Consider the following 16,736-nt stretch of genomic DNA (forward strand, 5'->3'; position numbering starts at 1 on the left):
TGCCTTCCCTTTGGAGATCGCATCCTTCTGTGGTGGATCTCCCACTTGGCGTTTTCCCGGCCGCCTCCTCTGCCACTGCTGCGCCGAAGTGTGCGCGGTGGGTGGGGAATTGGATGACACATGTCCCGCCATGTCCCGGTGGCTCTCGGAGGGATGGCACACGAGTGTGCCGGCAAGTGGGCAACACTTCCCTCGGGACGGCCTGCCGGCTCAAAATAAACTTGAGTTATGGATTTATTCAGCTTGTAAAACCTCAGCTGGCATAAATAATTGAGAAAGCAAAGGTTTGTCTGTGGAGCGTACCTCAGGGACCTGCTCCTGCCTCCCTCCCTCGCACCACCCTTTCTTATGAAAATGATCCCAGTTGCACTGATAGATAATAACAACACCAAGCAATTAAAAGCTATGGGTGGCTGGAGAGAGGAGAAAAGGTTCAGTTAATGAGCTTTTCCTCTTCCTGTGCCCAGGAGAGCCTCCGAAGTGACGAGGCGATTAAAGCGAAGAGATAATTATAGATTATGTGAAAATGGGTCCCTTGGGGGGCCGAGGGCCTTGACATAAACAGTGAGTGCCTCTCGGTTCCCTGCACGCGTCCCGTTCCGCTCCGCCGCGGTGCCGCTCGCTCCGCAGCGCCGTGCCAAGCACACGGGCAAAGCCACCTGTTAGCAGCACCCGGGGCCACTCCACAGCAAATCCACTGGGATGTGCCTTGGACCAGCCCCAGGAAAAGGGGAGAGGATGCTCAAAGTAGAACCTGGTCTCAGCACTCTGCCCTGAGCTTTGCGTTGGAGGTAATCTGCGGAGGGGGAGGAAGGAAGGGGACAGGGCAAACCTGGAGGGTATTCTCTGCGCAAGGGTAAAATAACGTGAATTTCAAATCTCTTCTTTGCCCTTTTTAGTGGCAGCCTTGGTGCTGTTTAGAAAGCAAGGAGTTTTACAGCACTCCACATAAGAAGGAAATGATAAGTTGGCAGCAGATCTTTTCCATGAGCTGTTTTAAACCTGTTGGCTCAATGCAGGTTTTTTTGGAGAAGCCTATGGAGAAGGCTTGCAAAGCCTTCTAAGCCTGGGGAGAGATGACTTGGTTTAAGTTCTTCCAAATCCTTTTATTCAAGGACAGAAAAGGCTCCTCATGTGTTACTTGCAGGCAACAGGTATGCTTCAACTCATCTTTAAATCAGAATTACTGTCTCTTACTGGGGATGGGGTAGAGCACAAGGAAATAGCTTTGGGAGCCATCAGCAAAGGAGAAGAGGAACCCTCTGGGCATCCTCAGGAAATAGATATAAAAACTACCTGCCTTTACTAGCAGTCAAGTGCTTGCTGACTTGAAGACTCCTTTTTATCTCAACAATCTGACATGGAAAGAAAATTGCATCCAAGTCTTCATTTAGCTACAGGTTTTGCGTTATTGTTCACATCTCCATTAGGTTGAGTTTCGTGGTATTTCCCACCTGAAGATGTCCTTAATACTGTGTTTTTTATATGAATTGAGATTTTTCTGAAAATACTGATGGAAATGCTATGGGTTCTCTCCCCCATAGCATCATCTGATCATGTCTTTGCACTGTCACTTTTGTATTTTTCACATGTTTCTGTCTGCTTTTTGCCTGCTTCTATCAGTTTCTGGGCCTTGCTGCTGACTCTTGCCAGTTTTTATGAGGAGTGCAAATTCCTGCTACGAACAGGTCCGATAAAATCATTGCATCCTTTTTGTTTTCCTGTACCTACTACGGTGGAAGTATTATTATATATGCATACACACATGTAAAATAAAGGAAGGGATAAAAACCAAGTTGCCAAGTTTTCAAGCTCTGTTTCTTATTTGTACTGTGTGGTTTTCAGTGCAGAGTCAGCAAATAACAGTAACTTGTTATTCTGTTCACACCATTCAAGAAGAATTTCTTCTGTATTATTGGTCCCTCCAAAACTGTGGGTTTAACTCCTCTGAGCTCTTTCCTCAGTTTCCCTTTCTGGTTTTAACTGGATCAGATTGTTTTAAATACCTGGAGTGTGGCTTCCTACGGCTGCTTTGTAGGTAAAATGTTCTCATTGTGACCCGAAAGGGCTTGTTCCTCTTTGTTAATATTTATAGAAAAGTTGTATATAATATATACTTTTTTTTTTTTTAAGGAGGGCATCAGGAGCAAAGGAGTGGGTAAAAGATTGGGAAATGAATGCAGAGTAGAAGAACGAAATTTCCCGAAACCTTATTTTCAGGTGGGGAAATTGGTATTCTGGATTAATTCCATTGTGGAGACTTCTGAAAGAAAAGTGTTTTTTTGGAATGGGGATATATAGAGCATTTGCAGGGTTGGCTATTCCAGAAAACTAAATTATATCCAAATAGCTGTGTCAGGTCATTTTCCCCTTACAGACAGTAATGTCCTCAGGAAAAGACTTTAAAAGTCGTGTCTGGAGGCTGTGGTGGGAACATGGACTGGTTGTGGTAGGTTAGGGTTGCTGTGCCCTCTCTGCTGGCACCGACCCTGCAGATGCTCCCTGTGGGGCACAGTCAGATGCTTTATGGCTGCCACATCCCTGCTGGTGCCTCTGGTGCTGCTCTATGAGGTTTGTCAGGGCTCTGCAGTATGTGCAATGACCAGGTGGCATCACTGCCAGGGAGAGAAGGGCACAGCCTGAGCTTATGGCTGTGACATGGAAAATCACCCAGGAGTAACTGGGGATGGTTGTGGGCATCTCTAGTGAGAAGGGACCGGGGTTTGCTTTGCTGTTATGGAAGAAAGAGCAATCTGTAATAAATGAGGGAGGTGTGGCTGTGCAGTGGGTAACCAAGTTCCTGTACAGCATTGTCTGAAAAGCAGCTTCTCCCAAAAGGCTTCTGTTAGCAGCCAGGGCTGTGTTGGAGAGGTTGGACTAACAAGGCAGGACTGGAGGGACTTCCCAGCATATCACATCAGCCCTTGTTAGCAGGGGCAGGCATGTCTTGTGACCTCCATCATGAGCCTGTCAACCTCCATCTCAAGCAGTATAAGCTTTTACCTTTTCTAATCCTGCTGTGAGATTCTTTTCCCCCTGTAATTCAAAGTAATTGCATTTAAAGTATGCAGTGATCTGTTTCCCAGGAGCTTGGGTGTAGCGAGCAGGCAAGACCTCCAACGAATGAGTTCATGACAAACTGGTCAAGAAACTGGGAGCCTCCTGTAATGTCCATAGGCCTAAACACAGAGTGTGAAATCCTGTGTGGGTCATAGCTCTTCACTAGAAAGGTGCAGCTCAGGTGTCTCTGCAGGGACTGCCTGTGTACAAAGAGCAGGGGTGATGTGCTGGAGAACAGTGCTGCTGAGGGAGCAAGGTGAGAGAAAGCAGTGATCTGCCACTGGAGTAAGTATCAGTGCTTTTCCCCACCTTTTTCTGGCACCATGGCTGGACACAGATGCTTGAGGTCTGAAGCATCAGAGTGTAACTCTGTAAGCCAGATGTGTAACAATAAAAGACAAAGTCAAAGTTGGGTCGTGGCGCTCTGCCTGCCCTCATGGGAGCAGAGGAAATAGCCTTGCTGGCATTTCATTTTTGGAGGACTACAGGTTGAAGAGTATCACTTTTTGTTTGTAAGCCATTGCTCAGAGATGCAGATGTTATCTCAATTTTACTTTTCCTTCCTGGCGTTCTTCAGCCTTTGAGTTCAAGAGCAATGCAGATGAACAGAAGTGCTGTTACCTTCTAGCACCAGGGGATGGGTTCTCAAATTTCCCTGTTGCATTTCTCCTGCCCACAGCAGACTGACCTCCTTACTGGGTGTGACAAGCTCCAGCAAGCTCCCTTTTCTCTGAGTAACTGGGGCTGTCAGTCTGAGTTCTATTGAACATCCAGAAGGTCTTTAATTAAGGTGGTTTAAAACTGGGGATATCATGTGAGGCAATGACTCTGTGTTTAACTCTTATGAAGCTTGCCAAGTCCCATAGCAATGCTGATGGGCTCATTTGAACCATGGTTTTCATCTGGAAACTAGAAAGAGAGAGGATTATGTGGGCTTTTGGCTTGCTTCTGGAAAACCAATGGCCTCTTTTCTTTATTCCCTGCTAGTGGCACAGTGGTATTACTGTACTTACACCTAAAGGTATTATTCTTATAAGAATCAGTGAGGGCTGGAGGTTCTGTTTGTTTGGCATGTAAGGATGGAAGTTAATACTGTGCCTGAAGCCAGACTATTGCTTTTAGCTGTAAGAGGAGCTGTAGGTGTGACTCGGGCACTTGTGACACCATCACTTGATCTTCCTGCTGGCAGGCAGTTCTAAGTGAGCACATGCTGATGTTGTATCCAGGATCCAACATGTGTTTAGCCAGGGACAGATTTGCAAGTGTCCTGTTTGTCCTGCTGTTTTCTCCGAGCCACGTTAGTGGCCTCTGTCCAGGGTGGATGGCATTGGATGGAGCTTAGGTGTGACCCAGAGTGACTCTTACAAGAAGAGCAGCTTTAGCCTTTTCTCTTCTGTGGGATTGCAGTGATTTATACCAGAACTCAAACATAGATTTTTCTAGATAACTTCATGCATTTCTTTTGCCACTTCACAGGAATAAACTGACATTTGTCCGAACATAATACTGTTAAAAACAGTCTTTCTTTTTCTAGGAAGCAGGATCTTCTGCTTTCTAACTTAGAGGGGGGTGGGGAAAAGCATATTATTCTGCATGTGCAATACTAGATGCCTGTTTTGATCCAATGACAGCACTGAAATGTCTGTAACAAAGTTAGAGCATATAATGTGCATGTGGCCTTTGTTGTGCAGTAACGTGGTGCTTCTTTTGCTTTTGTTTCCTGAATAGGGAAGAGGACAAGAACATTTTCGATTACTGCAGAGAAAACAACATTGACTATGTAACCAAAGCCATTCAATCAAAAAAAGTGGATGTGAATGTCACAGATGAGGAGGTATGAAGAAAAGATAAGGACCATCAATCTTTTCTCTGTTTTGTGTATTAATTCCCTGCTACTCCTGTTTAAAATTCCATGGTTGGGATTGTTATAACACAGTGCTGCATCAGTTGGACAAACACTTGGTCGTTGAGACAGGATAATCTGTTTGGAAACAGCTTTCCATTGGATTTCTGGTAGTGAGGATGTCTGTCAGGCTGTAGCATGTCAGATTAGAAACTTAGTTTCTGTGTTATTTTCAGCAATACCAGCAGCCATTTGCAGAGTAAAATCTTCTGAATACCTCTCTTTCCTCATTTTGTACACTAAATGTGGTCAAACAGAAGTAGGAAGTGAGGAAAACAGGTTTTTTTGACCCATGAAGTCTGTTCAGATTGAAGGAGGATTTCTGACATGCCACAAACTTTTCATTATTCTCACATGGAGGGGAAATCAGTGACACTGGCTTTCCAGCTTCAGAAAAACAGTGACATTGTCCAGCCTTTCTCTGTTCATCAAATGCAAAACACCATTTCCCCACAGGGAGGTAATACAGGCATTGCCAGAAACCCCAAGAAAAAAAAAAAAAAAACAGTCTGAAACTATGAATTGGCTTCATCCTGTTTTTTGGTAAGACTAAACACCTGGTAGGGGCAGTTTCCTGTTGATCCTTCAGGAGTTATGGCTGTACCAGGTGTGTCACCTTGGTTTCCCTGTTTGTACACTGCCACCTAGCCCTGCCCCTGGTCCAGCCTGAGCACAGCTCCTTCCAGCACATTGTGTTTTGGTGAACAGATGAAGTGCTTAGGCATTCATAGACTGAGACGCCACAAATTCAGTTGGGTTCTCCTGTAGCTCTAAGCAGATTTCTGCCCTCTGAGCCATGACAGCCCCGGCTGGGGCTCTGAATGCTGATGGCAGGGCCTTTTATTATTAATCAGGAATTCGTGTGAATTAATTTTCAGAGGAGAAGAGGGCGGGTGTTCACAATCGGGGTTGGAATTTCACATCATAAATTCAATGAACTGAAACTGTCATGTGCCACACAGTTGCTACACCAGTGCTGTTTCTGGGCTCCATCCTCCTTCTGCAGATCACAGGTTACAGAAGGAGATGTCCAGGGCAGTCCCACAGAAAATACAGCTGGAGTCTGTTAATTAATAAAAGCTCATTTTTAAGGATCGCATGCTTGCAAGAAGTGCATGTTAGCATTGCTCTGTTTCCACTGGCAAGGTACTCTTTTGTAGCTAGCAGTGTTCAGAAGCTTGTATTTTCTTTCTGTTCAAGTAACAAATGTGTCTGTTTTCAGCCAAAGAAATACTGTTTAAAAAAAAAATCACAGTATTTTGTGGAAGCTGAAGTATCTAAACTACTAAAAACTACCAGATTACATCCTCTTTGGGAATTATCCATGAGTCCCTGATTTAAAAGAAGTCATATTTCTAACTGATGGATATTAGCACATGGCTGTTGCTGAGTATGGGGTTACTTCAGCACAGGCAGGAGCCAAAAACATCTGCCTACCTGTGAAGATCTTGTGAGAGGATTCCCACTAGGGCAAAATTCTCCCATAGATTAAATTCTCACAGCTTCAACAATTTTGGTTTACCCCAACAAATGCTCAAAAAAACAAAAAGTAACATAGCAAAAGGAAGAATCTGAAAGAAATAATTGTTTCATTATATGTTAGGGAGCTGAAAGTGTTGCCAGTGTTGTTTGGTATCAAAATGTGTTCCCAGTCTGGGAAGTGACTTATTTCCAATAACATGCAGGTTGATTGAAGTTTTAGAACCCATTTTAGACTAGAGATAACCCAGACTGAGCCTTTCATGAAGTGTATGAAAGCATAATCTTGTCATTTTTATTAACTATTCTAGTGTTACTGTGTAAATACATCCTGCCAAATGCAAAAGCTGCCTCACCTGACCTCTGGACATAATTCACACTATCAATCCTTTGATTTAAATGCCTATAAATTTAAAATGTCACCAGGGTGCATACAAAGAGTTAACTTCTTATGAAGCAAAATCTACTGAAACACCAAATGGGCTTGTTCTAAGCTGCAAAGACGCTCAGCTCAGCCTTTCTTTGGACAATGAAGACTTGGCTGGGGTTGTAGGGTGTTCAGATTTTATTTTTGCGTGATATGGTAGTACTCCATCTAATTGTATCCCCCCCATTTTGTGCAAACCTGGAAGAAGTCAGTGAAAGGAGAAAAGAAATCAAGAATAAAAATGTAAAGTGGGGATGAGCCAGTTTAGTCAAAGGAAAAGTATTTCAGAAAGGGCTGCAGAAGATTCTGGGGTTTAGAAAGATGTACTGGGAAAGTGGCCTTCTCCCCAGAACGAGTAAAGCTCTACATGTGGAGCATTCAAGCCAGCATACTTGCTAACAGTTTGGATATGATAAACTTCAATTTAGAATTAAACAAAGAACCTAATGACAGTAATCATGTACAAGCTTCCATTTACTGTATCTAAATTGCCCAGAGTTCAACAGAATCACTTGCATTCACTTAGAAGAAGTAGCACAGACTAAAGCAAACTGTTTTCCTTGTGTATGTCAGCAGGACTAATGGAATTAGATAGGGACTGTGGCTGTGAAGTCACCCCAGGCACATCCTGGGAGTGTGGCTTACTTTGCTGCCTTTTTGAAAATAGTATTTCTTCAACTTCTAACAAACCAAGGGCTGCTCAAAGGCAGAGATGAGTTGCTTTTGTAATTTGTGCCAAGGGCTGTGGAGGTCGTAGCTAGATAATTTTTTTTAATTGTTTTATAAATCCCAGTAAACAAACATGTTACCTGTGTGCAGTGTTTAAGCCCGTGCCAAAACTTTAGTGAAAGGCATCTGACAGGATGCTCACTTAGTCCCTGATCCTTGTGCTCTTGAGACAGCAAGTGCCAAACTGGTGCCAGCTTGTCAAGGAAAGGACGTGGGGGAAAATGGATTTGAGGAAGGGTCACATACTTCTGGATTTCTAGCTTTTCTCCCATTAGAAAAGCTTCAGCAAATGTTTCAGAGCTCTGAAAGTGATTGACTTCCAAGTCAAGTTTACCTGTGTAATTGTAACAACAACCCTTCCATTCACTGTTTCTGCTGTCACAGGGGGATGCAGCAATTCTGTGGATATCTGTCTTTTCTTAATTGCTGCTTGTAGAACACTTGCCACAAGTTAGAGTGGCTCATTGCTATCCAGCCATTACAGCTGCAAACATCATGCCTGGAAGTGTAGCTCTATACTGTAGCACATCCATTCGGTTTGGCTTTGTTCTCCCTTTTCTCTGCTCGGGCTAATGGATGTGAAAATCATTCCCATCCATTTGTCTGCAGACTCGGTGTATGGGAGACAAATCCCTGTCCTGTGCTTTGTTTGTGAACACCCTGTGACTTGGAGCTGAGCAAAATTGATGTGCTGTTGGCTTGAGAAACAGCTGCAGAAGCTGGCCAAGCTGGCAGCAGTTAGCCAAGCAAAGCACAGAAGATTTAAGAGGCAGGGTTAGTGTACTGGGGCTATTTTTATGCTTTTTTTTTTATTAAATACTTCAGAGGTGGGGGGGGGGAAATGCATCCTCTTGAGTAACTTCTGCAACAACTGTTGTGTTTGAATTGCAGGGAGGGAGTACCTTGATGTTTTACTGCATTTAGTCAAGACCTCACTGCTGCAGCGCTTTCCTACGTGAAATTATTCATGTTGATTTGAGTCTCTCACTGCTTAATGAAATAGTCATGTGGGAATTGTTTTGGGAAAGCTCAGTCTGCAGCCCTTAAAATTTCTGGCATGTTATTTAAACACACTTCTATATGCTGATATAAAGCAGCAGCTGTGCAGACTGAAGAGTTTTTCTCTTTAAAGCATGCAGAGGTGATATCCCCACTATACAAAGACTGGGACTGTACATTCAGTTTAAGCTTGTCTTATCACTAACTTTTATTTTAAGAAAGGCATGGGAAACAAGTGGATTTTGTGGCTGTATATCTGTGTGAGTATGTTAGCTAGAGCTGCTGACTGTTGTTAACATGCCTGATGCTCTACAAATAATAATTCACAAATAATTGTGAATAATATCTAGTTTCCATAGAGCCATTAAGGTTGAAAAAGACCTCTAAGATCATCAAGTCCAACCATTTTAAATAACAAATTTGTAGTAATGCTTTTTGTTATGCAATAAGTAGGTTTAGGTTCTTCTGGAGGTATTTTTCCTTCCACATCTCCTGGTTTGCTCTTGCACAGAAGGTCTCCAAAGCCCCTTGCACTCCATGTCAAGGGTGGAACGTGTCAGCTGTTTAATAGTGCACAATTACAATGCAGAACCATTTAAGGCACTAATTAGAAAATATTGCATCCATTTAGAGTTGCAGAGAAAATATATAGGTAAGCAGAGTGTAATTACCCAAAGTGGAATTGGCCCCGGACTTGAAATCCATACTCCTGCAAATTGCACAAGGAGATTTTTAATGACTGTAGATGATCAGGCTTCATGGTTTTGTCTTGTTCAAAAGGCACCATGTGTAGCAGAACCAGCCTGCCAGTGTCATGGGCAGGACCAGTTGCACAGTGCTGTGGGACCCCTGAGCTCTCACAATTTGCTGTTGGTTTTCCTTTATTGGTCTCAGTCAAGTTCAGCACCAATAAAATGAGATTCTCCTTGTCCAGAGGCAAATGCAAACCAACATGTTTTAGCCCCTAATCTGTAGCATGAATTTTGATATAAAGGATGGAAGTGCTTTTATTTTGCCATGCAGCTGTACAATACATTTGAATAATTGCAATATTATTCCCCTACACATATAACAAGACACTGAAATAATCTGTTGAAGTATTTATTGCTATTGTGCATATTGCAGATGTGCCTCTTCCTTTTGAGATAAACATCTGTGGCTTGAAAAAAGTTGGTATTTGTCCAACTGAAATCCTAAGTCTTAAGTAATTGCCAGTCCAGAAATGACTTAAGGATGCTAAACATGAATTAAAGATCTCTCCATATTTACCATTTGTTTTAAGCTGTACTCTTTCCCCCTTGTGGACTTTGATAGGGATGTTGAGTGCAAGAATATGAATCATTAAATGGCCTGTGGATGTCATCAGTGCTTCCACAGAAAGTCACTGTCAGAAAATTCATTCTAATGCAAGGTTAATTAGTGTAACATTAAAATTACACGTTACAAAAATTAATTACTCGCTGGGTCAAAAAGTGTGAATTTCCTGACTTAAAATCATGTTCTACCTCTGCTGCCCTGCCCAGGAATATCCAGCAGAAGCAGTGTGAGCTTTGGTCACAGGTATCTTCTGCCCCTCCTGCTTTCTGGCACCATGGCCAGGAAAAATTTGGCTCACAGTTCCCATTAGCAGATAAATGAGTTGCTCACCTTGTTCCCCACTGCTTTGTCAAGAGATTTATAACCAGGCATGGGCTAATTTAAATTATTTCTTCCATGAGGGTCTGTGACTGTTTTCCATAATTGAAAAACACAGGTCAGTCTGCTGGTGTCACAGCTTGAGCGAGGTGATTCCTGGTTATCTGCAGGATGATGTCCTGAAATCCCCTACAAGTGTGCTGTGTGCTGTCCTAAATCACCAGAGACTGGTAGAACATTAAGGCTAATTTGCTAAGTGTGTGTAGAAGGTTTTCTTCTTTGTTTACTATCTCAAACTACTCTAAGTTACCTTTCTCAGGTATCCTAAGCCACTTCCCATGCCCTTGGGCATGCAGAAAGATCTGAACTTTCATTACATCCCATCCCATGGTGGCAGACACCTGTAGAAAGGGGATAGGAAAAAAACTCCGAAGGTTTGGGAGGTGCTGGAGTTATGAATGCAGCAGCCTGCCCAGAAGAGGACAGTGAGGGGTGCCTGCCCAGACACCCAGTTTTAGTCTTCTCTTCCAGCAGAGGCAGGACCTGTGGGTTGAGTGTTTCAGTGAGGAATGAGCTTTTAGGGACTTGGTAACCAGGTGACTTAGGCAGCACTGAATATCCTACACTTGTTGTGTAAATCATTGCTCCCAGAAAAGTCAGAGGTGTCAAAATCCTAAATCTGTATAGGAGAACAAATAATGGTCTGGCTCCTGCATTTTCTGCTTTTCCCCTTTAAATTTTTTGCTGGCTTGTGGGTTTGGTGCCAAATCAATGAAAAATTGAACTGTGTGTCACTTTTGACATTTCTGGCATTATTATTTAAGTCCAAATCACCAGTAATAGTAAGTGGCATACTAGTAATATTTTGTATTTTTTTTAAAGGCTGTGTTAATTTTGTGTTAACTCCATGGAGTTGTTTTTTTTTTTTTTTTTTGCTTGGCTTTGTTAATTTTCTCCTGGCTGTTCCAGGGCCGGGCTCTGCTCCACTGGGCATGTGACAGAGGACACAAGGAGCTGGTCTCAGTTCTGTTACAGAATGCTGCTGATGTGAACATCCAGGTAAGAGGGAACACAGAGGTAAATTGGATAGATGTGTTGTACAGCCTCTTGACCAAATGTTTCCATGAAACTGAATTCTTCCAAAATTCCACAGCAAGTTCTCTCAGGGTACGTGTCACAGAAAAGCTGCTCCATTCTGGTGAGACCCCACCTGCAGTGCTGTACCCAGTCTGGGGCCCCAGCACAGGAAGGACATGGACTTCTTGGAGCAAGTCTAGAGGAGGCCACAAAGTTGATCAGAGGGATGGAGCACCTCTCCTATGAGGCTGGGAGAAGTGGAATTGGTTCAGCTTGGGAAAGAGAAGGTTTCAGGGTGACCTAATTGCAGCCTTCCAGTATCTACAAGACAGAGAGAGACCGTTTACAAGATCATGTAGTGACAGGACAAGGGGGAATGACTTAAACTGAAAAAGAGTAGGTTTAGATTAGATATTAGGCAAAAAAAAATTATTCCCTATGAGGGTGGTGAGGACCTGGCACAGGTTGTCCAGAGAAGCTGTGGCTGCTTCATCCCTGGAAATGGTCATGGCCAGGTTGGACAGAGTTTGGAGGAGCCTGATCTAGTGGAAGGTGTTGCTGCCCATAGCAGGGGTTTAGAACTAGATGATCTCTAGCATCCTTTTCAACCCAAACCATTCTGGGATTCTCTTATAAGAACATCCAAAAAAAAAGGTAACCTGGGAAAAATAACAGAATTTTGAGCCACTGAAGTTTGCAGCCCATGTCTGAGCTTAGCTAGCACCAGCTAATTTAGGGTATCTGAATACACCAGGTTTTGACCTAAACTGTTTCAGCAACCACTTTGCAAGTGGTTTCTTCCAGCCAGCCACCCAGGGTCTGCCAGTGCACCCGAGTCAACACTCCCAGTTCTGTCAGCTTGTTGTAATTAAGGGCTGGCCTGTGTAAATGTGATCATATTCAGAAATAATTGAAATTGAAATAATATCCAACATATTTCTGTCAGATTATGATTGACTGCTCTTTACCATCGTGGCACTTTTTGGCTCTGCTCTCCTTCCCAGTTTGGACTTAGATACATCTTTGCTGATGAATCTTTGAGCTCTTACTGGTGAGACCTGAACAGCCTTTAGTAAATGCTTCAGGAATTTTTAACAGGTGAATGTGAAGCAGAGCTGCTGTTTGAAGGTTTGTAGGCAAAGCTGTAGTGTTCACAAGCTACAGATAACTGTGTTGGTATTAACACACACATCAAATTGTTGTAAAAAGTCTATCTTGCCCTTTCCTGGGCAGAATTTCTGGTGGGATGGATATGAGGAAGCACAGCTCTGCAGTAACTGGTGAGATATATATGTTTGTGCTTAGGTCTCCAGGGTTTCAGTTGTAATGTATTTGATAGGAGTTTTTCCTTACACAGAAGAGGGATAGAGTGAAGCCAGTGCAAATGGGGAGCTTTGCACATCCTGCCCATCTCCTTTCAGTCAGAGCCAGTGAGTGGTGTGTTGGATACAGACAGGAACAGCTTGCATTGAAATTGGGAAGGAAGGAGTAGAATCAGGCACCTGCCCATTCCCTTTGCCCTGGTGGCCTAGGAGATGGTTCTGGGTTCTCTCTGAAACATCTCTTTTCACACTTTTCTCATTCCTTTGGAGGTAAAGTCTGACTCTCAGAAGAAAATGCAAATGAGGGAATCATCATTTTTTTTTCCCTGAGTATTAATTTTCTGTTAAATTATTTTTTCTTTTTGATGCATTGCACATTTTCCAACCAGATTATTTTTGGCCAGTAACAAAAGGTTAATAATAGCCATAAAAAAAAAATCAATCCTTGATATGTTTTTCCCCACCAAGGTAATAAAGAAGAATTTTTCATAAAGGTCTCTATTTGCACGTAGGTGTGTTCCCAGAGAAAGCAGACACCTTTTTATTCCCAGCCATATATAAATTGCAATAACAGTTCAAGACTTTGTGACTGAATGTTTATTTCTGACTTTTTTTTCCTTTTTTTTTTATTTTGACCTTTATCCCAGAAGAATTCACATTCACATCCAAAGCAAAACCAAGAGAAATATTAAGAGCAACTGCAAGAAAAAGGGAGAGGGAGAAACTCTGGCTTCCTAACAGGCCATAAACACTGCAGCACCTGCTATAACACATTACCAAAGGCACTATCTGTTAATGTGTAGGCTGTAAAGACCAGTGGGTTCAGTGTGGGGGATATCTGGTGAATGGGTGATGCTGTTTTTCCAGGGTGACATGCTCCCAGCAAAGGTTCCCTTCATATCTCTGTCTAAGCTGCCTCCACAGTTCCACCTGCCTCTCCAGGTCTTCAGCAATTCTTCGATCTTGTTCAATTTTGCAGCAGCATCTTCATGCAGGCAGCATGAGAGATAAAGAATAAATTAGGGATTATGAGGGTTATGAGCAGGTAGTGAAGGAGAGGAATGTTACTGACCAATTTTTTTTTTAATTGCCTGTGTTTTAGTACGCTTCTAAAAAGTTAGTCAAACAGCATGACAGATTTATGCTCTCTTCCATTACCTTTTAAATAAATGTTCTTCCATCTTGGCTCTTTTGCAGTTTGCTAAAGGATTTAGCTGCCCTAAGAAAGCAGTGACAGTGATGCTCTGTTGGGTGACCTGGAGCAAGTCTTACCTGTTCACTGCACCTGTAGATGTGCCTTAATACTTTTTTGCTGCCTTATTTTAGTTACCTTTATACTATCTCTTGTCAAAGTACTGCAGTCTCTGGATCAAGAGGGTCTGCAAGAGTCAACTTATTTCTCAGCTCTTTGCTGGTAAACAGACAGCTTTAGGAGCAGGAAGAGAGGTCTCCTGGCTCTGCTCCTTCTTGTAGCATGCTCAAACACATTTTGATTCTGGGAATAACCCTGGATTGCAGTGATCCAATGCCTGTGCTTTTTGTTTCAACAGGGGTGCAGCAGTTCCCAAAGGGTGGTTCACTGTCACTGAAAAGCTGCAGCCACTGAATTCCTTGTTTGTTCATAATTAGCTCTTAGCAGCACATTTGAAAAGAGGTGGTAGAGCAATTGCCATTGAGGGGATAGAGAAAGGCAACAGGCTGCTCTGCTTTGTTGAGAAGCAGCACTTGTGTAATTGAATTACCTAAATCTCCACTGCCAGGGGCCATGTCAAAGTGGGTGGTGAGATGGTGTTTTGGAGCTCTGCTGGAAATACCCAGAGCTTGGGGCTCAGTCTGAGAACAGCTTCCTTCACTGGAACTCTTTGCATAAACGAGCAACATAACAGTAACGTAATGCTAAGGTAGAAGATTATAAGCATAACACAGTAGTAACGTTAAGAGTTATGAAGGGGCTCCACAACATGATTATAATATCCATTTCTAGCTTTAAAACATAAGAAGACACAAATTTTCCTTGCAGAGGATGAGCAACAAAGGAAAACCCCTTTCCTCTGTGGGGAGAGTACCTCCTGGATCTGAGGTGCTGCTCAATCAGCTTTCAGAGGAGCTCCTTTAGTGTATTTGGGGGACATAAACCACAGACTTTCCTCCTGGACTTCCTGTGGCTGCATTTTGTTTTGTTTGTGGGTACTCTGTACTCCAGAATAATAATCCATGTGTTCATGGCATGCCCTTGGGAGTGTATGGGGAACTATCTGGGAGTGGTGCTAAGCAGCTCAGCTTGTAAAGCTTTTCAAGCCTATCTGGCCATGTGAGGAAGTCTTAACATAAATATTGTGAGTTGTAAAGGGAGCTGTGTCACTTGACACACAGGATAATTAAGGGCTGTGTATGTATATATGAGGTAGAGCAGCTGAGTTTAAACCATATCTCTAAATATTTTATGATTTTTAAACCGCATCATTGTGCAATTATCAATGTTACAGTAGTAACTTTCTGTGCTGAAACTTTTCTGTGATTATGACTAAAAGGATGAAAAAAGCTGTAATTGATCTTCATTTTTTATTTCCTCACTTTTCACTTCCCTGATAAAGTGCAGATAGTGCAGTAAGACTTCAAACCACTCATCAGCAAGTTCTCAGTAGTCACACGTGGACCCTTCAGGTGTTTGAGAAGGAAACTTGAGACCAAAGCTGAAAATCATCAGGTTAAGAAATCTGTTGCTAGTATATGTGGGGTTTATTTTATTAATTTCTATATAGTAGTGATTTTGGTGAAAAGCACTTGGTGTCTGTGCTGTCTGCAGAGAGCATTGGTTGATTTTTAGTACCAGTGTTGGATTTGTATCTTTTACCAATTCGTGCAAGGCTACTCAGTCATATTTATGCACTGAGGCAGTGCTTGTCAGCATATTTTGAGTTAGATTGTTTTTTTTTTCCTTTTTTTTTAAAAAACACTTAGAGTAACAGAATGAGCATGGTTGCCTCCCCAGGCTTTCTCCTAGTTCCTAACTTCCCTTTTCTATTTGCATCCTAACACTGGTGATCAGAGTGTTCCTGGAGACATGGAGCAGCCATTCTCTTGTAATACCTTCACTGTCTGGGGATAAAAAAAAAAAGAAAAAACCTTTTCAAATGAAGACAATACAAACATAATAAATCGCAGGGAGGGTTCATCTCCCTCATGACTCAATCCTTTTCAAACAACATTATTATTGACTGACCTATTGGTTGCCAAAAAGGAAAATCAATTGTACTAGAAGTAGTTGCTGGGCCACAGATCACAGTAGTAACCCAGCAGAGACAGGTTGATTTTTATCAACTATGCAAAGACTAATTTCCACCATTAGCTAAAAATGAAGTCAAAATTATGGATATGTCGAAGATTTCTAAGATTGGTGATCTGTTGGTTTTGTCTGTTTGTGTGGGTTTTCTGTTTTGCTGCCTGACTCTTCAAAGGCTTGTGTCTGTATAGGATAAAAAGAAGCAAGGAATAGTCAGGCCTGCTTGCATGCCTGTTTTGGTTTTTTTCTTTTTTCCTTTTCAACCTTCTTCATTTGGATTTCACATCAAGGATCTTGTGTTGGAGGCACGTAGATGTTTAAAAATTAAGCAGGTCTCAGCAAATGTGCATCCCTTCCATGCCTCCTGCACCAAACATTAGTCATGCTCTCACAATCCTGTGCCTGTAGGGAGATGGAGAAATTTATATGGATGTTTTGACTGTTGTGACCAAGGACCACTGGCTCCACCTACACATCTTCCCCCTCCCCAGTAAGATGGGGTTGCAAACACACTTGTGGGTAGGGTGCCAGCTGCCAAAGTCCTCTGCTGTTATGACCATTCTCTAAACCTGGATGAGATTAAATAGGAACATGACAGCCTTGTGCCCTTGCAGTTAATGTCCCTAGGATCAATTTCTCCTAAAATATACTAGAAGCCTGGCTCATAAAGGCAGCAGGGGCCCTGTCCTGGACCTGATACTGCAGCAGAGGCTTTGGCATGGGTATGCTCACAGCAAGCAAAGGATGTCACAGGTACTGCTGAATTGACCACTGCTGTGGGAGGGAGCTACAGTGGCAAACACATGGAGACACTAAATAGAG

General features: G+C 42.7%; 1 protein-coding gene across 1 annotated transcript in view; it reads left to right on the top strand.

Annotated features, from left to right (window-relative positions):
- ACBD6 (acyl-CoA binding domain containing 6) overlaps positions 1-16,736 on the top strand; it is an 80,903-nt gene that overhangs the window by 29,919 nt on the left and 34,248 nt on the right. Inside the window, exons 5-6 of the mRNA XM_062497409.1 lie at positions 4,789-4,894; positions 11,202-11,291. Of these exons, the coding sequence (XP_062353393.1) occupies positions 4,789-4,894; positions 11,202-11,291 (196 nt within the window). The remainder of the gene's footprint in view (positions 1-4,788; positions 4,895-11,201; positions 11,292-16,736) is intronic.

Source organism: Cinclus cinclus, chromosome 8, assembly GCF_963662255.1.
Source record: "Cinclus cinclus chromosome 8, bCinCin1.1, whole genome shotgun sequence".
NCBI classification, from domain to species: Eukaryota; Metazoa; Chordata; class Aves; order Passeriformes; family Cinclidae; genus Cinclus; species Cinclus cinclus.